The 25,530-nt window shown below is 31.1% G+C and overlaps 1 protein-coding gene across 2 annotated transcripts; it reads right to left on the reverse strand.

Annotated features, from left to right (window-relative positions):
• Nucleotides 1-13: 13 nt before the first annotated feature.
• Nucleotides 14-3,158, reverse strand: LOC133689998 (uncharacterized). 2 transcript variants are annotated; one of them, XM_062110129.1, is made up of 8 exons: nt 2,864-3,158; nt 2,627-2,751; nt 2,404-2,552; nt 2,241-2,320; nt 1,906-1,942; nt 1,493-1,534; nt 396-496; nt 14-229 (listed from the first exon to the last, which is right to left on the reverse strand). In XM_062110129.1, the coding sequence occupies exons 1-7, from the start codon at nt 3,104-3,106 to the stop codon at nt 426-428; spliced, it is 747 nt and encodes a 248-aa protein (XP_061966113.1). In that variant the 5' UTR covers nt 3,107-3,158; the 3' UTR covers nt 14-229; nt 396-425. The 2 variants fall into 2 exon arrangements, with proteins under 2 accessions (XP_061966113.1, XP_061966112.1); XM_062110128.1 differs by having other exon boundaries at nt 14-249.
• Between the last annotated feature and the right edge of the window lie 22,372 nt (nt 3,159-25,530).

The following is a 25,530-nucleotide window of genomic DNA, read 5'->3' on the forward strand; positions in this document are numbered from 1 at the left end:
TAAAGAAATCAGATAGAAAAAACAAATTGCATTTGCTCATGCCTCATCCAATCACAAGAACAAGTCAGTGCATGTTTGTGCCAACACATCCAACATTGTAACCAGAAATCTTGCCTCTCCCATGCTGGGTAGGCATAAACCAGGAGGTGGACGATTTCTCTCCTCCACTGCTTCTTGCTAGCCAACTCATGGAGGTTAAGGTGGGATAAATGGGAGGAAAAGGTAGGACCTGCATTATTATTGGTCAAACTGAAACAAATGTTCAGGTTGTAGAATCTTGATTGAAGATGTTTAAAGCAATAAGACGAGGGGAAACAATGGAGATGATTTTCCAAATCTAATCAATCCCCGGGATCTAAGTAGACAATTCAAGGTCCAGGAAACAAAACAAGTACCTAAACATCTGAAAATCTCAAAGCTAGAAACTAGCGTTCCTTTCTTCTTCTTGATGCTATCTCTAAGGCCCATGCTTTCCCCACTTCAGTCTGGAACTTCCCTGCAAATTTTTTGAAAAGAATTGCTAAGGCCCTGATGGCTGCGACAAATAACACATGATATAGTCTCACCACTATGTTTTTCCCCCCAACATGAACGCATGTGTGCAAGACTTCGAATTCAAGTTATAATAATAAAAGCAGTGGAGTTTTGAGAATTTTACAATTTCAATCCCTTCTTATTTTTAAGACACGATTCTCTCTTCTTTTTCTACGCCCTGAGGCATTACATGAAGCCAAAACTGAAATGCATTTAAGTATGATAACAAGGCGCCATGAAAGGGAACACTGCGCACATTAAAGTATCACCTACACTCCCAGAAAATAAACATAGCCACATTGGAAAATTTGATCATTGAATAAATGCCCAGTCTGCATTTTCCTAAAAGCCTTTAGTCCTCCAGTGACGTAGGTTATGAAATTTTTTTAATGGATAACTGTTTATTACTGCAAACTGCTTCAGATGATATTCTACAAGTCAGCTGGGTCCTCCACACTACCACTTTAATTAATCCCTTTGCTCTGCTATTAACCCACTGATCCAGCAACCAATTTCTTGACTCGTATGTTCTTGCCCAAACCTTCAACTTTTCAAACCCCGACCAATATATAAGCCTAGGCCTTCTTTAAACAACACCCAAATATCAAGAAGTTTTTTTATGTCAAGGTAATTGTTGCCTCAGACCTTTACGATAAGATTAGAGGTTCCCTTCAGAAAAACAATTGTTTCACTAGATTCTTACAGCATCAATGCTTACTTCTACTTCACTGAAAAAATGAATACTCTTGAATTTTCTTTTGTCCATTAAGAAATTTAACAAAGAACAAAAAAAAATTAGAAATGGTACTAGCATATGCAAGTAGGTCGTATTTGCTAGTCAACATTGTCCAGGTTAGCTTGGAATTAGATTTAGCTCTTCTCAGAAAAATTGAATCCTCCATTAAAATCATATAGAAAATATAAAACACCCAGAAGATGAGCTCGGAAATTTACATACCAGCAGTTGACTGGAAAAATTCTTCCAAGTCTTTCCCTTGCTCTGCAGAAAACCAGATATGACTTCAGTTTCCATTTTATTTTTTTTAGGTTTCAACCCATTGAAAATAATAATATAGTGAAATACTACAAAGAAAGGGCTACAATGTCAAATAATATCCATACAATTAGGCAAATGGTTATGAGATGTTTGCACTATATAAGACAACTACATGCGGCTACTCGTATTTTAAATACAGAAGAATATTTGACCCTCTAATACAGACTGTTACACAAAAGATGGCCATATAACTGTAAGAACAAGACACAGGCTTTATCTAAAATAATTTCCAGATCCTTATAAACAATAAGCAGGTGCTTGATAGAACTCTGCACTTATGAATACATGAAGGAAAGGGAAACAAGAAGCCTCACCATTTTCATATTCTAAAGCTTGAAGGATCATCTCCACCTAGTAGAAACAAAAGGATAAGAGCAGAATCAGACCATCCATTGTCGAATTCCTTATAAGTACCAGTGATCAAACACACTCATCCATTAACACAGCACATGACATTCTAATTTGACACTGGCATTTTCCGTGCAATGAATCAAAATCATGATTTTTAAGCTACATCATAGATTCCTTATTTGATATTCCTTCCTAGCAGATTGTTTCTTGTACAGAATTTTACAATATCCAAAACAATTTCCACATTAACAAAATCTCGAAACACTCCCACAATAAAGACATTAATAAACGCTAATACCTTATCAAAATCCTTAACAATTTTAGCTTCTGGTGTCGAATTCTCCTCGTACTCATTCCACAACTCACTCATTTCCTTCGCTACAAATTCACAAAATCAATTGGTTCGCCATTAAACAATCACACAAAAAAAAAGAAAACATAGCAATAAAACAAACTACAACCTCTTGACTCTGCGCCAAGCAATTTGCACATATGCTCCAATGCTTCCCTCTCTTTTCTGCTTTTTTCAGCCTTCGGAACCCCATCCGAGGGCGTTATGTCTCCAACAATTGCCTCAGCGATATCATGAACTATCGCCATTTTTATACATCTGAAAAGGCAAAAAATAATAATAATTACCAAAAACTATCAAATGCAAGCAGTAACCAAAAAAAAAAGACTAACTTGTCACGATCAATGCCGGGAATATCAGGAGCAATCAGAGCCATTAATCCCATTCTGTACATATGATCTGATATTGACTCTGGTCCTTTTATGCCCCTCTTTACCCATCCTGCTCTCTTCGTAGTCTATTTATTTCAAAAAATCAAAACAAAAAATTATAGCATATGCAAACAGAACAACAACTTTTTGAGCCAGTTAATAAACATTTATCGATTTATTTTGATTCTCAGTTCTCACCTTGAGGCGGTGACAAAGAGAGAGAAAATCAATCGTGGAGGAAGGAGAGGGCGAAGGAGAAGGAGAAGCGGTGTCGTTTGTGGTGAGGGAAGAGGGAGAGGAGGAAGGTTGGGTGGCCATACGGCGGAGTTTGGAGGGAGTGAAGGAATTGAAACGGAGTTGAGCTGAAGTGAAAGACGGAGCGAGGAAGAGTAGCGCGGATGATGATGATTTACAGAGTAAATTTCGGCTTCCACTTCCCATTTTTGGATTTCTTTTCCTTTTTTTTTTTTTTCTTTTTTGGAAATTGTTTATAATAATACTGTGCGAGTATTTTCTTTAACCAAAAAAAATTGAAAAAGAGGAAAAGACAGACAGAGAATCCTTATATACCACACTACGTAATGGGCTTGTATTGATTAAATCTGGATCGTTCACGCTTCCAAGAGATAATACTTTAACTTCGCGTTATCGGTTTAGATCCAGTCATAGAGAGTTATAGCATATAGAAATACACTAATTGGTGGTCCATTATTCAGTCATTTAGATTTCTAGCATATAGAAATATAGTAGATTGGGGTCCATGTTATTTAGGAGTAAAGTCAGTTTAAGATTAATAAAGATTTTGGATAAAATTATAAACAAGTTCTTTTAAAATATTTAAAAAAAATTTTATTATTATTTTTTATATATGTCTTACAAAGGGGTCTTAAGCAATTTTTATTTTGGATTTATAGTCTTTTGTTAAGCGGAAAAAGTATCTATTTCATACATATAATTGGCAAATTTATTTCACTTATTTGGCTTCTTTTCTTTTTCTTTTTTTCTTTTTTGTTAAGTGAGGGACTTGGATAATTGCTCAAGTTGCCAATATACTTTAGCGAGCTCTTTTTATGAAAATATATCTTTTTGATATTTTTAAAAGAATTTAATGATTTTATTTGATAACAAATCAAAAATTAAATGAGAATGAGATAATTCTATATAAAATAAAATAAAAAATAAATAAATAAATTTGAAGCTCAATTCCTAACAAATCAAATGTTAAATGATAAAATTAAAAAAAAAAAAACAAAACAAGCTAACTTGATTCAACCCAAGTTAACCTATCAAATACATAATCTGGTCATGAAACTAGGATAACCATTTAGAAAGCAAATTGAATAAAAATTGAAGCTCATTTATCAAATCAGTCAATGTTGAGGAACAAAACTTAAAACAATTATTTAAAAAAAAAAAGCAACTTAAAAAAACACATGAGTCAACTCGGGTTAACCCGTTAAGCCCGCAACTTGGGATATGAAATGGAGATAATCCCATAAAAAGGAAAAGGAAAAACATCACTAATCACAATCCCCAACAAATCTAATATTGAATGATGAAATTGAAAAAAAAATCAATTTTAAAAAATGACATAAAAAAATATTGAAATCAACCTAGGCTAACCTTCTACATGTGTGACTAGAGTTATGAGGTTGGGATTACCCCCATAAAAGGCAAATTCAAAAAAAATCATGAAGTCAAATTCTTAATCAACAAAATATCCAAAGATGAAATTAAAAAAATATCAATAAAAAGGAATCTAAAACAAAACCGATAACAATAAAAAGAATGAGGAACAAATTTGATATAAAAATAAAATGGAATCAAATATTGAGGAGTAAAATTGAAAAAAAAATCAATTAAAAAAAGGATTCAAAATAAAGCAATTAAAAGAATGGGGACTAAATTTTATATAAAAATCAAATGATACCAAATAGTCAGGGGAAAAACTAGAGAAAATCAATTTAAAAAGATTCAAAACAAAACAAATATAAATCAAAACATTGAGGATCAAATTTGATTAAAAAAAATGACAAGATGCCTTTAAATTTTGGCATGCTTGGCTTGAATTTTACAGAGAGGTGAGAGAAAAATAGAAGAGAAGAAATAAAAGGTCACCAGAAACTCATTGTTGATCTACCATGGACACACATCCCACCACTAAATAGGGCTCGATGAGACGGTTCTACGCCACCATGAAAGGCAACACAATGACATTGATATTGGAACAGGTCGCATATATCACCAAAGTGTGGTAGCCTCTTCCCACGCGTTAGCTCAATTGCCTTTCCTGACCTTTTCAGTCCTTGTTATTTTTTTAAAAAAAATTAGATCCTCTATAGAGTCATCAAGCAACACTATATGATTTATTACATGTGTCAACTAAGCATGTTACAAGGTTAAAAGCTAATAGGATTGAAAAGGCATTCAATGGGTTAATTTAGAGATATTTTGGCCCTATTTCTTACAAGACTTTAAATGCAACTTATTTTTCTACTTACAGGTATATTGCACTTATTTTTGTAATTTACAGTTTTATGTTAGATATATCTGTCGATCCAACCTTTGGATTGGGATGATATTTTGTTAGGTGATTCTAAAAGCTTTTTTTTTATACAGTTAAATTTTCATAACAATTAGACATAAAAAAAGCCTTGCGATAAAGACTAGAAACTATCGTACGAAAATTATATTAGTTTCCTAATTGATTTAGGATTATTTCTCTATTTTATTTGAAACTCTTTTATTATTTTTTCAGAGTCTTGTTTAGGATGTTTTACCTAGTATCAATAGGGGTTATTTATTTTATATTTAGGTTTTAATATAAGAGATTGATTGATTATTCAAAAATAAAACTTATGTGTGATAATTTACTCTTACTTTTGCTTCATCATCAAAAATTTTCAAGAACTTATCAAAAATTAATTGTCATAGTGCAGTTCATCCTTAACCTAGAGTTTTTAGTTCTTTATAATCCATGGCTCGAGATTTTGTCCTTATACATTTGGTTCTTAGTTCGTTATAATCAACGGGTCAGGATTTTTTATCTAATAATTTTGATATCTTTATTAAGGTAATCATTATGTCGGGTTTTTTATCATAATATAATTTTTGCTTTCTCTAGTTTTCGTTTCTTATATGTGGGTTCAAAGGTTCTTACTCTCCAAGTTCACATCACCTCAAGCTTTAATTTTTTAGGTCAATAAAATGTATTTGATTTTGCAAACTCCAGCATCGAACACACGCCGAACTTTTTCCTCGACATTGTTGAATCTCCATATTTAGGCCAAAAAAAAAACCTATCAAGCTAAATTACAAAGAAAATTTGAGGGATGAGAAAAAATGAATGTTGAATCTTTCCAAATGCAATTTGGCCCCCGATGTTCGTAAAATAAGTTCATATCTAGGCAAAAAAAGAAGAAGAGAAGCTTAGTACTTGTCCATTGTTCAAATAAGTCCCAATTGCTTTAGTTGTTCTAATTTAATCTAAGTTTATTTTATTTTCAAATTAAGCATCAATGGAGAGTTAAAAAAAATTTCTGACACCATGAGTTACCAAAACAAAACCAAACAAAACAAATAATCAAGTTCAATCACAAATTAATCAAATGAAAAAGGACCAAATAAAAAAAATGAAGAGAAAATACATTGATGAAAAATGCATTGCCTCACAATGTATAGTAAAAAGCTTATGACTTTTAGTTTTTTCTTTAATATAAAAATTACTAGCTTTAAAACCCGTCTTATGCTACATGTAGAATTTCAAATTACTTCTTAACATAATAGAGAAATGTATCAATATTACCGATGTGTTTTATTGAATCATTTTTTAAAATGAAAAATGCAAGGATTATATTTATATTTAATAAACTAAATTAAAAATAATAATGAATCAATCAATTATGAAAGAGTTGTTAAAATTAATTAAATACTAAATTAAGTCAATATTTCTTTTAAAATAAAAAACAAATGAGTATGTAAATATGTAACAACCACTTTTCTTTTGAAATTATGTGGGTTTATTTATTTTATCTTAGAGATTATTTTTCTCATCAAGAATAAATTTTTTTTAAAACAATATATAATACAAATACAATTTATTTATATTAGCTATAAAAGAAAAAAAATGAAAATATAAAGGGGTAATTATAAAAACTCTCCTATAGTCTATAGTTTAATTGCATTTTTACTTTCACGTTATACTAATAATAGTTTGCATTCTCAGGGAAAAAAAATATATCTAAATATTTACATGTTTGCCTTTATATTCAATTTAATATTTAAAAAGCCACCGGAGCCCAGAGCCTCATCAAAATAACGTATTGTGGTGGTTAAAGAAGCATTTTAACAAACAGCTTGTATGCGTGCTTGAAACGAAGCATTCTGACATTTCTCAACAGTCAAAGATTGAAGCTTAGGAAGGTGGCTAATGCCAGAAGGCGGATTGAAGAAGTGGTTTCCAGAAAAATTCAATCTTTCAAGAAAGGATAAACTCCTAAGATCAACGGAACTTGTAGCTTCGAACAAACCAGAATACCTTAGATCTAGTTCTCTCAATGAACTCAGACAATTGAAAGAAGCTGATAGCATAGCTCTAGAGCTAGAACAGCTTTGTGGTTAAAGCCACGATAAAAATCTTAAAAACCAAGACTTAGATGGTATATGATGTTGTTAAAGCCACCAAATGATAACTTTGTCAGCTTCTTCAAATATTATTTAAAACTAAACATGCTTCTTCCAAGGTGTTGGTGTGATACGTGCTGGAGTCGTTGAACCAGCCCCAATTGTGCGGCTCAGACAACACTTGTGTGGATGGGTTATAAAACAAATTGAGCTAGGTTGGGACTCACCAAGGTCTTCCATGGCATGGTGGTTTGACCACTCCACAACATGAAATTATTGGAAAAACGAGCTTCATTGATCTTTCACCGGGTTCTAAAGAAATTTGCAATCTGATACATCAATGCTGCTAGATAGACATCCCGAGCAAGAGGATGAAAATGTGGATTCTAGATTTTGGCCATTTCGTTCTAGGACTCAGAGCGCATCGATTTCTATTCCAGTGAATTCCATGGAGTCCTATGGTTATGAAACCAACCTTGTTGGCTATACTAGTCCACTGCGTAAAAAAAATTGAACCCTTTTAACAATCTGAAAACCCAGTTCCTCCTTGAGTTGATCCCAGGGACTTCTTTTTGTCACAATTGAAACCAAATTCCTTCCTTGCTTTCTAGACATGTCGACGAAAGGAAAGCTATTTGACATTAAAGATCAACCAAATCTCCTTTGACACTCTCCACAGCCTCTTTTTTTTTTTTTTTTTTTGATTCGAGGAAGCCCCACCTCCGGAAAGCGCACTTTGTGGGCCCAGGTAAGTGAGTAAAACCCCAGCTGTCCCAGGCTCTTACAAGAGGTGCACGTCCTGACTCGAACTCGAGACCTGCTGTGCAGATCTTAAACCCTTTGCCACCACGCTACACTTCTTGGGGACTCTCCACAGCCTCTCCCATCAACCAATATTATAAATCTTTGTTTTAATTCGTTTTATAAATAAAAATAATTTCTCAAATGAATAACATAAATTTTATGGATAATTTATTCCTTTGGAGTAAAAATTAATACAAGACAATAACAAAAAATTTTCTATAAAAAATAAGAATACAATTTAATAATTTGATGAACTTTGATATAGTTTTGTTTGTATTTAATATTATTTTTTGGGTTATTTTTAATTATTTTTAGTTTTTTACAGGCAAATAAAACGCTAATAATATAAAATATAGGTTAGGAGTGATTTAAAAATTTTATTTTATGTTTTTTAAGGTTTTAGATGGCTAATAAATAGGAAAATAATGAAAAACGGGGATTACCTACTTAATTAGAGGTGAGATGAGATTTGTATATTAGTATTGGAGATATGTTATAATGTTAATAATATATTAAAGGTATAATAGTTAATAAAGAATTTGAAGGATCTGGTGCTGTTATGCTTTTATATATAATTATGAATTATAAACTTTCTTCTTTTATTTAAAAAATACAATCTTGGAGGTATATTAAAGGTATATAGTTTGGACTTTGGGTTATATGGCACAATCTTGGTGGGTGTTTGTGTATTAGGTTATTGCCTTAAGTTACATTGTGGGTCTGACTAAATTTCTTTTAAAGCAAAAAAAAACCTATATGACAAAAACAATCCAAGAACATGGATTCAAAAATAATTTGTCACGGTGACATATTGTATTATTTTAAGTTAATCCTAATTAACTTGAAAAACTCATGATCCAGATATTAAAACCATGATAGCCCTATAAAAAGTAAATTAGAATAAATTAATCATATAATAACAAAAAAACAAAATATATAACAAATGCTAAATCAAAATATATATTAAAAAAACACTTAAGACGAAAATATATCGGATCGATCTTTATTTCGTGGCTTAACTCGTTAAACTTGCAATCTGGGTTATGAACTCTATTAGTTTAAATAATTTTTTATAAATTATTTTTACCTAAATATATGATAACAAAAATAGAGAAATTTTATTTTTAAAACAATTGAAAGAAAAAAAATTAAATGAAAAAAAAAGATGATAACATAGTGGATTAATATGGTTTTGTAGCTTTATCTATCAAACCCACAACCCGGATCATAGACTTCATTGAGTTTAATAAATTTATTTTTAAATTTATATTTTTTCTAGATATATGAAAACAAAAATAGAGGGAAAAAATTCTTTTTAAAAAGTTAAAAGATGTAATTGGAAGGAACAAAATTGAACTACATACAAATTAAAAAAATACAAAAAAGACTAGGAGCACGGGCTTTCAACCAAAGTCCGCGTGTTTTTTTTTTTAAAAAAGAGATAGACGGTGCATTATTTGTTTTTACCTAGATTGCAATCACTAGTGGTGGTTGGAAAATCATAGGTTGTTTTTTGGGTTAAAAATTGATCTTTCAACCCATTTTTGCCTAAAAAACACTTAAATGACAATTATAACATCATAAAACTATATTTTCAAGCTAAAACATGGTTCAAGAACATAAAATCAAATTGGGTAAAAATTTCATTTCTCGGCTTCAATATATTTTTTTATGTAATATTAAGGTTGAAAACACTCACCGTCAAACTTCTTTTGTATAATAGAACTCATTGACACTAAAACTAATCTTTTTTTTTTGTCCAAAATTGATGTCAATTGATAACCTTTTCTCTTCTCGTTCCAATCTAGTGATTTTTTCTCTTCATTTTCAAATTCAAGGATTGAAAAATAAGATAAAATAAACTTTTGGATTGAAATTGAAAAGGGATTGTGAAGGTTGAAAAGAGAAGGCACGAGGATAAAAATAAAATTTTCAATAAAAAAATTAATTTGTAATTAGATTTATCTGTGTTTTACATTTTAGTCCTTTATGTTTTAATCTTTCCCAAACTTAACAAATTTTAAGAAATTATACTTTTATTCTTGTATAGAAGGATGCAATCGAAATAAAAAACTACAGTAATTGTTGTAGGCATTTTAGTTCAATAAAAATTTTAATTGGTAATGGGATTTTTTTGTGTTTTATATCTTCATCCTTTATGTTTTAATTTTTCTCAAACTTAACAAATTATACTTTTATTTTTGCATAGAAAAAACAATTGAGAACACAAAAAAGAAACTACAAACGTTTTAGTATGTGTTATAATTTAATATATCATACTTCTATTTTTGCTTAGAAGGATACAATACAAAAAAGAAGAAGCTAAAGTGATTGTCACACACACACACACACGAAATGAGAGAACATACCAAGTTCAATCAATAAATAGCAAATAAGTACACATACATATATGCACACAAAATTGGTTTGTGTGGCGAACATACTCAGTGAGCTACCGAAGTGCTTGGTTCGGTGTTGAATCGTACTAGCAAGCTCATCAATACTAAAGAGCGGTCCCCTTTGCAGCGAATGACCGCTGCAATAGTGCAATCATTGGAACAAGCCTGTTTCCTCCTCCGCCACATTCTCCCACGTTATAGTTTTCTCTTGATCGCATGATTGGCTGCGTTTTAAGGTTCACATTTAATTCTTCTGGCATGCAAATGGAAAAGATCGCCAGCTTTTGACAAGAATGATTTACCTTTATCACATGATTATTAGCTTTTTGATTGGTGGAAGAAAAGGGAAAAAAAGTGGCCTTGCCGTTGCAACATACATTTGGTCGATGACGGCATCGAAGAATTTCAAATTGAATTTGAGTCTTTTCACAATTGGTGTGATGGTCTTCAGAAAAAAATTGTTTTCCAAAATTCATACCTAATTAACTCCTGCAAAATAAATTCTCTTTAGTAAAAATATATAAAAAAATAATATACAGCAAAACAAAAACAAATCGTGTATGAGAGTGTATGTTGTGATTGTTATATATGATATTGTATAGTTGTTTATGTTTGATTACCTAGTGACATTATGTATTTATACACCCCATGTCATGCCGTAACCAATTTTTGATATCTTTGTTTTTTAACATACTTTTAAAAATTAAAAATTAAAAGCAATAAAATTAAAAAATAATAAGTAAAAACATATATTTGTAAAGAGTCAAGTTAAGAGAGTAGCATACAGACTCCTTTTAGTTTTTTAGTTGTATTTTTTATTGAAGAGGGTGTGTTTGAATAAAGAGTATGGTTGAAGAGGTTGCTCATACCCTAATGAAAAATTAGATAGAGATGGTAAAACAAGCTTGCAGAATTTTTATAAAGACTTTCTAGTTACTTAGAAATTTTTTAAACCTCCGGGTGAGATGATCCCTAGTATCCTTAGGTCTTATTAAATGTTTTAGCATTTAAAATAAATGATGGATGTCTTGGAAGATAATTATATGGAGACATGGAGATTTCATTTAGAGATATAAATATTTATCATGAAGATTATTTTTTTGATGAAAAATGTCTAAAAATTAAGCCAGACAAGTCCTATACTAGAACAAAGATCATAGGATATGGAATGAGTAATTGTATGTGCTAGAATGAGGTGTTTGAAATTAAAAAAAAAATTGTTTATGCTTTAACTATAAATCATTTGGAGAATTTGTATGGATACACAGAGATGAACAATACTATGGAAAAAAAACATATGAAGACTAATAGGAGAGACAATATTCCTTTTTTATTGAAAAAATTAAATAATTTTGTTATGCAAATTGAGGTATAATTTCTGAAAATTATCTGATCTAAAGAAATGTTGATTAGTACTTAAAAGTGCGTTCTCATTAAGGCTTTATATTATTATATTCACTACCAGAAATTCGCTAAATAGCAACGGATTTACCGACGGATTATTTCTGTCGGTAATTTGAGGTCGAAATTACTGACAGACACTTTTCCATCTGTAATTCAGTCGGTAACAACCGACGGAATATTTGCCGTTCGTAATTCAGTCGGTAACTACTGACGGAAAGTTTCCGTCGGTGGTTACCGACGAAAAAGTTTCCGAATTAAAAAAAGGCAGGCCGTTGATGTGGAGGTTTTAGCGGGTTATTTTTGCCGACGGAATCACCGACATATTCAAAAAGACAGCTCGTGCAGTGACGTGACCGGTTCGTCATTTAAATTGCCGACGGAATCACCAAGGGATTTGAAATGACAGATCCGTACGGTGACGTGTCGATATTTCCGTCAAAATCACCGACGTACTCACCGAGGGATTGTCCGTCGGTGAAACTGTCGGAAAAAGTTAATATATGTCAGCTCTGCTGACCCTCTCCTCCCCTATTTCTCCTTCTTCTTTCTAATCCTAACTCTCTCCATCGGCAAACAACCAGCCCCCCTCCCCCCCAAAACAAAAATCTCCCTCATTTCAGCACAACAAGTTATATTTCTTGAAGTTTTGTGGTCACAGCATCTGTGTTCTGATTTACTGACAGATTTTATCAATTTTTATAAGTAATTCTATCTTTTTAAATTTTAACGTTTAATTAAATGTCAATTTTATTGTTTTTTTATTATATGTATTTTGTTAGTAGATGTACATGTTTTATTGTTATTTCTCAAACAAACTTGTAGTATATGAATGTATGGAATGAAGAGTCATGACTGCCACGTGTTTATGCAAACACTTATCCCATTAGCTTTTTGTGATTTGTTGCCAAAGGGAATATGGGATGCACTCACGAAGATCAGTCATTTTTTCAGAGATATATGCTACAACAAGTTGAATGTTGATAACATTGAGAGGCTTCAAACAAATATCGTCGAGACACTATGCATACTTGAGATGATATTCCCTCCATCATTTTTTGACTCAATGGAACATCTCCCTATACATCTACCATTCGAGGCAAAAGTGGAGGACCGGTCCAGTATAGATGGATGTACCCATTCGAACAGTTAGATATTACAGTTGCAATGTAATTCATATATGAAAGTATTTTCTATGTTTTTCTTAATTGAAAATACTTGATTAATTCAATGCATGTACTTGTTTAATCTCAAGAAAAAGGTTAAGAACAAGGCGCATGTTGAGGCTTTGATATGTGAGGCCCATATTGTTGAGGAGATCTCAACATTTATCTCGTACTATTTCGAACCTCATCTGAGAACGAGAATCAATCACGTTCCACGGTATGATGATGGCGGTGAAGTGCCTTCCAGTGGGAACTTGTCAATATTCTCCAATATTGGACGACCAACACCTAAAAATGCCGTAAGATGAAGATATTTGTCGGAAATAGAGTTCAAACAAGCACACAACTATTTTCTATTTAACTGTGATGAGCTGAGATCTTTTATTCAGTAAGTTTATATATGTGTAATACTAATTAAACTTTATGAGTAATATACTGTTAATTGTATATTGTAATATCATACACTCGCTATCACTTGCAGGCAACATCGACAATATTTGCTCTCCAATAACTCACAGCTGACTGAATCCCAGATCTTTCAATTACAAGATGAATAATTTGCCACGTGGTTTAGAACACATGTAAGCACTATCGCAAACTCATTCTAACTTGCAGAATTACTGTACGTATGCATGTCATTACGAGATTCTCGTTCATTTACTGTTTATTGATGTACATTACATACAAGGTTTATCAAATGGGAAGGAGTGCACCCAAGTCATTGTCTTCACTAAGCATGGGACCTGAAAGAAAATGTAAGTGCTACAACGGGTATTTTATCAATGGATATGTTTTCCATACTGAAGAATACGGGCAAGGAAGAAAGACATACAACAGTAGTGTTTGTGTTAAGGGATCCACTAGTAGTGAGTTAGAAGTTGACTATTATGGTAGATTAGAAGAGGTCGTCGAACTGCAATATCATAACAAGCAAAATATAGTGTTTTTATTCAAATGTTATTGGTATGACACGACTAACAGAGGAATCAGAGTTGATCTGCACTATGGTCTAGTCAAAATCAACTCAAAAGCTAAACTCCGCAACATAAACGATGTCTTTGTTTTCACAAAGCAATGTCAACAAATTTATTACACATACACCCCTTCATTTAGAAAGGATTGATCAAGAGTTGATTGGTTGTCCGTTTTAAAAACGAAACCCCAGGGTCATGTCGAGGTTGTTCAGGATGAGAATGAAGACACAAGTGTGCGAGATGAAGTCTTTCAAGTTAGTGAGTTGGTTGAACCATATCGAGTTGCTCCTTCGATTGAATTGGAAGAAAATTCAAATTTTTGTGTTTTCGATGATAGTCTTGTTGATGTTGACGCAAAGGAGTTGAATGTTGTTTTTAGCTCTAGCGGACAAGCAAATATCGATGAAGAAGACGATATCCATATTGAAGATTGCGATGAAGGTGATGACAATTTAATTGATGAAGAAGAAGAAGAAAATTCTGACTAACAATCAAAATGAAGCCCTGTGTAAAACCCTTTCTTTCATGTAATTTAGATTATGGATGATATATTTTGTAACATGAAATATTTATTACTTGAAATAATTACTTGAAATGCCACAATCACGAAATAATTAGTTGAAATAATTATAAATCATGGATGATATATTTTGTAACATGAAATAATTACTTGAAATACCACAATCACTGATGTTCATACCGACAGAATAAGTCCATCCGCATTTCACAGAGAGTTCGAAAATAATTACTTGAAATGCCACAATCACCGACGTCCATACCGACGGATTAAGTCCGTCGGCATTTCACAGAGAGTTCGAAAATAATTACTTGAAATGCCATAATCACCAACGCCTATACCGACGGATTAAGTCCGTCAACATTTCACAGAGAGTTCGAAAATAATTACTTGAAATGAACAATCACCGACGCCCATACCGACGGCTATAAGTTCGTCGATAAGTTGTCGGTGGGTCAATATTACCAACAAAATTACCAACAGACTGTGCAAATTCCAAAGGGGTGTGCATTAAATGCATCTCTGACCGCGTCATCTTCCCGACAGAATTACCGACGAACCATGAAAAATATGGAGGGTCATGAAAAATTTTGGTGCGAAATTCAAAAAATACCAACGGATTAAGTCCGTTAGCATTTCACAGAGAGTTCAAAAATAATTACTTGAAATGCCACAATCATCGATGGATTAAGTCCGTCAGCATTTCACAGAGAATTTGAAAATAATTACTCGAAGTGCCACAATCACCGACGCCCATACCGACGGCTATAAGTCCGTCGGTAAGTTGTCGATGGGTCAATATTACCGACACAATTACCGACGGACTGTGCGAATTCCAAAGGGGTGTGCATTAAATGCATCTCTGACCGCGTCATCTTCCTGATGGAATTACCGACGGACCACGAAAAATATGGAGGGTCATTAAATATTTTGGTGTGAAATTTAAAAAATACCGATGGATTTTTGACACTTTACCGATGGAATAAATTAAAATAATAATTAATTTTATATCTGTTGGTGAATCCGTCGGTAAAATACCATATAAGTTCCAGCGACTGCCCCTTCAGTTTATTTTTTCTTCTCCTCAATTTTTCACCTTAAATTTCGATTCTTTTCCTCTCCGTTCTTCAAAGTTTTCACCTGCAATCTCTAGCAAGTTTTCTTGTGAATCTTCATTAGTTTAAAAGGTATGTGTTTTTTCTATTTCATTTTACGTTAAGGGTTTTTTTTTGCTATTTTTTTTGTTATGTTTTTTGTTTTGGTGTATTTTTTGTAATGTAGATAAAGTATTGAATTCAACACATTATTAAAGTAAGCATATTTCATTCCTAAAATCTATAGTTTTGTTTTTTGAATTTATTGAATATTTTTTAATGATGTATTGGCATAATTATTATTAGTTAATTTGTTGAATATTTATTGTTAATGTTGAATTTACCTTAGAATTATTAATTGAATATGTTGGAATAATTATTAATTTTACTCTATTATTGCATGATTTGTGTTTAATTTTTTGCATTTATTTTGATTGTTATTCTAGAGGTTTTTTTTGAATTTATTGTTTTGTTGTATTGGCATAATTATTGAATAATTTTTTGAATTGTAATTGTTAATGTTGAATTTACCTTAGTATTAGTAATTGAATATTTTGGAATAATTGTTAATTGTACTCTATTATTGCATGATTTATGTTTAATTTTTTCCATTAATTTTAATTGTTAGTCTACAGTTTTTTTTTATTAAATATATTTTATTGTTGTATTGGCATAATTATTGAATAATTTGTTGAATTGTAATTCTTAATGTTGAATTTACCTTAGGTTTAGCAATTGAATATGTTGGAATAATTAGTATAGATTGGGTCGATTGGTTATGGCTTTTGTTAATATGTGCATGTTTGTGGATTTGGGTAGTATCCGGTATAGGGGAGGTGCTGTCGAATTTTTTTTTAACATTTGAATTTAATTATATAATTATTTGTATAAAATTATGGAGATGCGTAGAATGAAAACCAGAGCTGGTCACTCATGTACGGTCACAACTAGTTCGTCTAGCAGCGATGATGATATTTCCTTAGGTGCCTCTTAAAAAGAGGCACCTACATCACCTGCGCCGTCAATTGATACTGCCTCTTCCAACGCTTCTTCACAGCGCAGAAGAGGCGTGCCTTCACAGCAGAATCAATTTACCCGCAAGTACAAGGCACAGTGAAAGGACGACCTTTCAATGTAAGTTTGTTAAGGTTTTATTAAAAAAAAAATTACAGCATAAATTATGAAGTAATCACTATTTAATTTATTTCATTTATTTTCAGGTTCACAAACATTGAGACCGCCCGAGTAATATCATCGGCGTTTAAATCGTCGATGGAGATTCCATTGTTTCAATGAAGTCAAATATCCAAGCATCCTGAATGGATGCCTCAAATCAATGCATGGTTTGACAGATTTCATGTTGGTGTTAATTTATAATTTTCAGCTTATTTCTAAAAAAGTATTAATATAATTGTAAATAAATTATTATTTTTTATTTAAACTTGTTTATTTATATACAGCACAAATTCTACTGGGACAGTGAGCATAACATTGTTGTGAGGAGGGTGTGAGAAAATCACACAGCAACTAGGTAAGATTGAAAACAATACAAGATTTTTTTTAGACAAAAATTTATGTTTCGAAATGTAATTTTTGATTGCGTGAAGTAAGTTGCGTGATTTTTGGTATGAAGCACAAAAAAGGGCAAAAAAAACCGCGAGGGATAGGGGTTTCTAAGACTGGAACAATGTTGCGGATTGGAGGGATTTCAAACCGATATACATCCCAGAAGATATATGGCCGCACTATCTTGAGCACGTGACGTCTGAGCGGTTCACACGATGCTCACAGTCCGATGCTGGCAACCGGAATCAGCTAATTCATGGCTCGGTGACAACGCACACTGGCGGCTCCGTTCTGTTTGCTGCACATGCGAAACGGATGGTAAGATTAATTTAAATGAAATATATCATTAAATTAAGTTGTTGTTAATATATCTTTTTTCATTATAGGCTACGTCTCTTGGACGTGAGCTGAGCCCGATGGAGCTGTTTGTGGAGAAACATGTGCGGAGTCAAGACCGCTAAAAGGGGGCGCAACAGTTTGTTGATAGCCGTGCTCAACATTTCATAGTATGTTTGTTCAACCATTTTATTTTGTAAGTTATTATGTTTATTGAATTAAATATGATGATAATTTTTTTTATTTTCAGGGGACCTATAATAATCGGTTGAGGGAGAGATACGGGGACGATATTTTGACCCATCTGGAATTCGATCCGGATTTGTGGATGGAGGTTGGATCGTCAAGTGGACCCGATAAAAATTGGGTTTACGGGCTCTCCAACTCTACGGCCGACAACTTGTGGTCGACCCGTAGTGTTTCAACCGTTAGGAGCTCCCAATCTAAGGAGTTCATGGCCTTGTAGCAACACACGGCTCAACTCACCGACAAATACGACCACCTATCAGTGGAGTACGCACAACTCAAAGCGTCTCATGCACAACAAAGAGCGGAGTCTGAACAAATCAAAACATCTCAAGCACAACAAAAAACGAAGTATGAACAACAAAAAGTGACTTATGAACAACAAAAAACGGGTTGTTTAAATCCTTCTTCTCAAACATGCAATCCTAAGAGAGATAGGTGTGCGACACTCGATTAGAAAGTAGATAATCTTCCACTTGATGGAAATAATATTTTTTCTCAAAAGCTCATATCATTATTGACCTAATCTCGTATTGGGATCTTTTTTTTATAAGGAGTAGATGAATAAGATTTGGATGTGGATTGATGGTGATAACCATGTTTTTAGCTAAGACTTATAGACACTTTATTTTTAGATATTTGAAGTCCAAGCCTAGAGCATCTAGCTTGAGAATGAATTTCATGGTAGGAGTTGTTTTTATATAGGGTTAGAGTATAACTGTTTTTATTTCTACTTTCCTATACATCAGTCTAGACCATTTCTTTAATGAAATAAAGTTTTCTACAAACACTTTGTAGCACATATAATGGAGCTAGTTGTAGTGTTATTTGTTGAAGGAGTGATAAAGTTCAAAGATGTTTTAGTGTAGTTAGAACTATTTTCATGAAAACTTTTATTTTATAAATAATTTGTTGGAGATGTGGAAGAGCTGATGTATTTATGATAAGGACGTTAATTACGCTCTCATATTCTAGTGTTTTTAAGTTATTGGTTATGGAAAAACTAAGTGATATTTAAAAAGAGAATGAACTATTTCTTTTTTAATTTCCTAGAAATAGCACCACTGATGAAGTTAAAAAAACTTCAAATTGAAATTGGGCCTTTCTAGTATTGGTGCTATGAGTTTTGTAACATTTCTTTTAAATTAGGCTAAGCTTGTGGCTTATGAATTCTTGCAAAAAAAAAGAGAGTCCTTTTTCAAGATAAAGAACCCTTTGATGTCTAATTTAACAAACATGTATAGTAAAAAGAATAAAAGCATATAAATGTATATATTGTGATTATTGTATATGATTTTGTATTATTGTTTATGGTTGTTACCTAGTGATGTTAGGTATTTACACACCTCAATTCATATAAAATTATCTCATAAAGAGTAGAGCCATAAACATACAATACAAAGTAATTAGAGAGAATAGTTAATTTGTGCAAGTGCTTCACTAATAACTTGTGAGATAATTTAGGCTTTTAATAACAATTTTATGGTAGGCATCATAATGATGATTTATACGCTCGCACTAATAGCTTATAGAATGGAGAATCAAGTGAGTGTTACATAATACTATCAGCTGGTTACACAGTGTGAACATATATGTGACAATATTTTTTTTGTTTCTTTTTGTATCCCTTGCATGTTTTCCAATTACGATAATTTGAGGATTAAACTGAAAAGTCAGTGAATAATTAAGGACTAAATCAAGGGAAAATAATCTTTCTTGCATGTTATCTAGTTCAGCTAATTTAGAGATTCAATTAAAGATTCGTTAAAGGAATAAAGATTAAATTGAAAAAAAGGAAAAGAAATTGGGCTTGATGTGTGCAATAAACATGCTAGTTAATGGTGGTTTTTATTGGATTTATCTTAACAAGATCTTTTTTTTTATCCAATGCATATAGCTAGGGGAGCCACGATGGCACTTTAGTGGCCTCCCTTTCCTTTTCTCGTCTTATTGATTTCTGAACTAGTCTTTTTTTTTAACTTTTTCTCATTTGTCCCTTCCTAAACAACTCTCTCTCTCTCTCTCTCTCTCTCTCTCTCTCTCTCTCTTCTTTTTTGTTAGCCCTTTTTCAATCACAAAGGAAGATAATGGTGTTTCTCTAGAGATTATAACGATTTTTATAGCATTAGGGTATCCCCTTCTTTTGTTTCTTGTTATGCTATATATTAGGTTAAGTATTGCTTACATCTTTATTTATGGAATATATATGGAGATGATAATAACCTCCCTATATGGGATTTGTTTTTCAAGTGCATTATTAGCAAAATAGGAAATGCTCTCAATCTTCTTGATCCATATAAATTTTATTTATTGGATTTTTTTAATTCATACTTTATAGTTTTCTTGAGAATTTATATTTTATTTTTGTATTGAAGCCTTTAAAATACAAGCACCTTACATATTTATGTGTTTTTTTAAATCATGAGAATTATCAAAGTACATATAAATAGATAAATAAGTTATAAGATGCGAATTTATAAGACATTGAGTATTGATTATGCATGTTTAGTAATTTTTATTTTATTTCATATATATATATATATATATATATATATATATATTATTTAGAAGAGAAATTAACATTTGCAGATCATTAAAAAAACTATGAACGATCTAACATACAATTAATATGAAAATTATTGATAAATTTATCAATTAGATGATTTATAATATTTTTATTATCTATTGCTGTTTTTTTCTTCTTCTTATTAAATGACATTATAGCATGTATAAAGTCAATATCTTACATGCGACATGCATCCTTTTGTAATGTTATGGTAATAGCTAGAAGTACATCACTGAAATAAGACCAACATTGTAAAAGTTTTTATAATACAAGGGTTTTTTTAGTAAATTACTCTGAGTATCCTATGGCTTGGTTATTTTTTTCACTTTGCAACCAAGCTTTCAAATATTACACTTCGTAACGTGTAATCTTAAGGCAAATAATACTTTACATCTTTAAAAGTTGGTGCTAGGAAAAAAAAAGTAAAAAGAAATGTGTATTTATTTACAAGATTACCATTATATTTAAATAATGACTAAAGAGCCATTTGTTTTCAAAACATAATAATGTATAAACAAAAATAAAAAAATAAAAAAAAACCTAGCCTTCATTATTTTCTATATTCTTCCCCTATCTCTCTTACAGAGTTGTCAACCCCCTAACCCATCTCTTCTTATAGTGGTAAGCCCTTTGTCTTTCTCTCTCAATTGACAACTATCAAACTTTAACTAAGACCCACACCATCATTTCCCTCACCAACCAAATAAAACTAAGATCTATAACACTAAAATTGTTAGCTTTTACACATCAACCTTTGTATATTAGAACTTTTATAGTGGTTAACTATATCATTTAATGGATGAGAATGGTATTTTTGAAGTAGAATGCATTATTAGATACCTAAAGTTTAAATCTAAAAAGATATTGGATAAAAAAAGTTCTTTTTAATGCAGTTTGTTATCGTAATTCTTGTATCAAAGATGACATAACTATTGACAATTTCTTGGCAATAGATGTAATTGATATTCCTATTTTCCTCATAACCTTAAAACCAAACCTGATCTAACTTTAACTAGTTCTTACGACCTCATCTAGTGGGTTTGTGTTTGAATTTCTTACTAGATATGTGTTTGATAGAGAGAGCATGAGAGAGACGAGAAGGTTAGCAAAAAAAGAGAATGAGTTATGTGGTAATGATTAACTTTCATGTTTTAATATATATGAAGGCATTATTATTTTTTCGTTGATTTTTAAAATTTACTTTGACAAAGGTTGCAAAGTATAATATTCAAAAATTTGGTTACAAAGTTTTTTTAAATAAAAGGACCAAAAAATAAGATGTTTCGAGTAATTTACCTTTTTTATGAATTTATAATGATAATTCTATTCATTTTAAAAAGAAGATAAAATAGATAACAAGTTGTCCAATATGGGTCTTGGCCCAACATGTATCCGAAAACTTTGTTATTCAATATGTTTAGGTAAGCTTGACCACCCCACAAACTATGTAACTTTAGTGTTAGGTCATATTGATTAGGACTGAGCACAACAACTGAACTAGGTAACAAAGGTGTCCAGTCACTTGGGTTTGGCCTCGGTCTAACCTCTAGCTACTCTAGTTGGGCTACATCTTAACCCTAGGCTATAAAAAAATAAAGATGCACGGTCAATAATGGGTTGGCCAAAACCTAACCCCATATAAATTTTAAATAAGCCCAAATGACTCTCTGGCATACAGAGCAATGCTTACTCATGTGTTGTTACAGTCTCAAAGATGTTAGTATGACACTGTATAATTACTTGTTTTAGAAGCCATCAAAGCTTGTAGAATCTTCACATGCTAATTCTTGTACTAATCATTTTATTGGCTTGCATTTTGGTTAGAAGAATATTATTTTTGCTACATGTTAGACTATGTAATCAAATCATTTTATTTGTTGAACTACGTGACTTATTGTTATTTTTTTGGTCAAAACAACGATCTTCAATAATAACATAACTTCTTGTCATGATTTCTCTTATAGAAATACAAGTCTGTTACCTTACTTCTTATCAAGTAAGCTACACGTACTTTATCAAGTAAGTCACATAATCTTGTTGATTAGGGCATATAAATACCTAGGACCATCAACACATGAGATCATTAAAAAAAACATGTGCATAACCTTTATTTTAAATTTATTCTCATACTTTTTTTTAGCTCACCTATTTTCTTTATGTTTTACTAAATCAAAGGTTCCCCTAAGTGCATAGAAGACCTATTTTTTTTTTGTAGGGAATACCAAGCCCGAATACCTTAGCTTAAAAATTAAATCTAGATACTTCAATCCATAATCAATCGTGAGAAGTCCAAAATTCATTTAAAGTTTCAATGATTATCACATGCAATACAAGATTTGAGTAAACTAAAATATATAATAAAAAAAATAGTGAAGGAGATGGAGAATGAATAATAGTTTGCTAAATGTTTTTGTTTTCAAAGAAATGCCTAGCATCATATAGGGTCATGTTTTAGCATTTCCATTTTTTATAAGAAAATTACATTTTAGGCATGAAATTTAATTATAAAAATGATTAATTTTATATAGAAATCATCTCTATAAAATTAAGTACCTTTCTTATTTTGTTAGTTATACCACTCACTACTAGAAACCTAGAAAATATTGATGGAATATTCCATCGACGTATAATGAAGATTTTGTTAGCACTGAAAAATGTTAACGAAATCAATAATGAAATACTATTATCAAAAAACATCTCGTCTGATTTTCTAGTTGATTAAAAATTCCATCAACATTTATTTTCTTAATAGAATTGTTCATCGATTATTCCATCAGTAAGTTTCTACACATTCTATAAGTCTAAAAAACAAATTCTAAAATAGGTGTGAAATTTCTAGTGGAAATGTCGTTGGAACTACATTTTCATTGGCAATTCCATAATAGATTTCTATTTTTTTTTTGTTATAATCCACAAACCAACAATTAGTTGCTCATAACAAACTCACAATCACAATGAAAAAGCATCTCCAAAAATTAACTTATACAAATTTCACAATGAGTAATGCTAAAATGGATTACATAAATCTATGAGTTTTCACTAACAAATTCATATAAATAGAGCACAATAATGAAATAGATAAAATTCCATATATAAATGGTTTTAAAGCAAAAATAGATATAAATAATATATTAAAATTCTAATAAGAAACCATTAAAATTAAAATACAATCAAATCAACAATGTGAATTATATATATCTAGTACATCACATTAAAGGTGATAAAAAGATGAAGGTGGAGAGCGAGGAAAGGATCATTAATTGAAAGATTTAAGAAGATGAGGAAAAAATACACTTGTAGTTATACTTAGTTGAGCCCAATACATCTTATTTTTTTTTATAGATGTTTTACTCTTATATTCTCCTTCTCAACAAGTATTTATTCCTAAACCCATTTATGGACAATCTTATTAAATTCATGTGATGTATAGCTTGGGCTAAAATATAGTGTGACTACAATTAAAACAATACATCCTGCCTTCAATTCTCGAGCTGATGCTATAAGCAAATCATAAACTCGATTTCTATTAGGTCTATCACTTACAACAGCCTCCAACCACATTTGAGAATCATGAAAAGGATGGGTGAAAATATCTTCGCCAAATTTTGCAATCATGTTAGCATTATATATCTCATATAAAATAAAGTAAATTTTATAAATTCAATTATATTTCACATTATTAATGCAAATAAACAATTCGTAAACCAATTATAACTATTAAAAAACTTATAACACTTCTTCCTTTGAATCAATTATTTTTTACTCTTTTTCCTTATCTTTCTTTTTTATATGAGTTTTCTCATGTAACTACTGAAGTCGATTCTCCAACCACACTTGAGAATCATGAAGAGGATGAGTGGAGGTGTCTTTACTAAATTTGCAACCATGTCGGCATTATAAGTCTCATATAAAATGCAAAAAAGTAAATTTCCCAAATTCAATTATATTTCATATTGTTAATGCAAATAAACAATCTTAAACCAATGATAACTATATAAAAAAAACTTACAAAAACACTTTCGCTCTTGTATCGATATATATTTTTTTCTCTTTTTCCCTATCATTCTATTTTATATGATTTTTCTCATGTAACTCCACTAGAGTCGATTCTCACCCAAGTTGTTTTTTAAAAAAAAATAAATAGTTTTTTAAAAGTCTCACAAATAAACATATAATTAAAAATTCAAGAAAATAATAAAATATATAACAAAAAGCTATTATTAGGCGTTTTGCATGATTGATAAATGAAATCAATCATTTGGTGTGTTTGCTTATCGAACCATGAGTTTCTTTATTTTTATTTTGTGTACCATATCATGAGTGCTTTGTAACAGTTTTTGAAATCACAAATTGTTGACACAATCCCAATTATGCTATGTAACATGCCTCATTTTATAGTTTTTTCACTTCTCTATGTCATCTAACCCAACCTTTTTAATTGCTTGTTCATAGGCACCGTACAAAAAATCACCCAACCTTATTCATAAATTTATTAACAATAATTAGGTAATGAAATAAAAGAATATCATTTTACAATAATATAACATTAATTGATTTAAAATTATCTAGTTGCACTATGGTTTGCCATCACTCTCTTGACAAATGCCTCATTGCTCTTGTTCTAGCAAAACCTTTCCTTAATTGATTAGATACAAAAAATAGTTTCTAAAATTTAAAACACTAGTAACTTTAATTAAAAATTATTTATCTAACCTTAAACTTTTCCCGTCAAACACCTACCATATATATCCATTCATGATGGTCATCAAGCTTACTTTATTAAAACAATGGCTCTGCAAATGATCACTTCATCGTAGAGGTGATAAAACAAGGAGCTTCAATATTGGTAAGCCTGAAAATCAATTCAATGAACATATTTTCAAATAAATTTAATACTTAAAATAACTCTAGAAAAAATAACACTATAAGACAAAAAAAATATTATATAAAAAAAGCCATCATTCTAGTCTACTATCTGTTTGCTTGAAATAGGCTCTAAAAAAAAAAGATACCTGATCTATTGTTTTTAATGATTTAGCCTTGGTTTGTAACCTCTATATTGGGTGTCTCTTCATAATTATCACCTAAATTCACGGTATGATCATTGACACCATTACTTGAAGAAGAAGTAGTATCTAACAAAACAATGAACACAATTCAAAAATTAAATCAA

Source organism: Populus nigra, chromosome 3 (genome assembly GCF_951802175.1).
Source record: "Populus nigra chromosome 3, ddPopNigr1.1, whole genome shotgun sequence".
Classification (NCBI taxonomy): domain Eukaryota; kingdom Viridiplantae; phylum Streptophyta; class Magnoliopsida; order Malpighiales; family Salicaceae; genus Populus; species Populus nigra.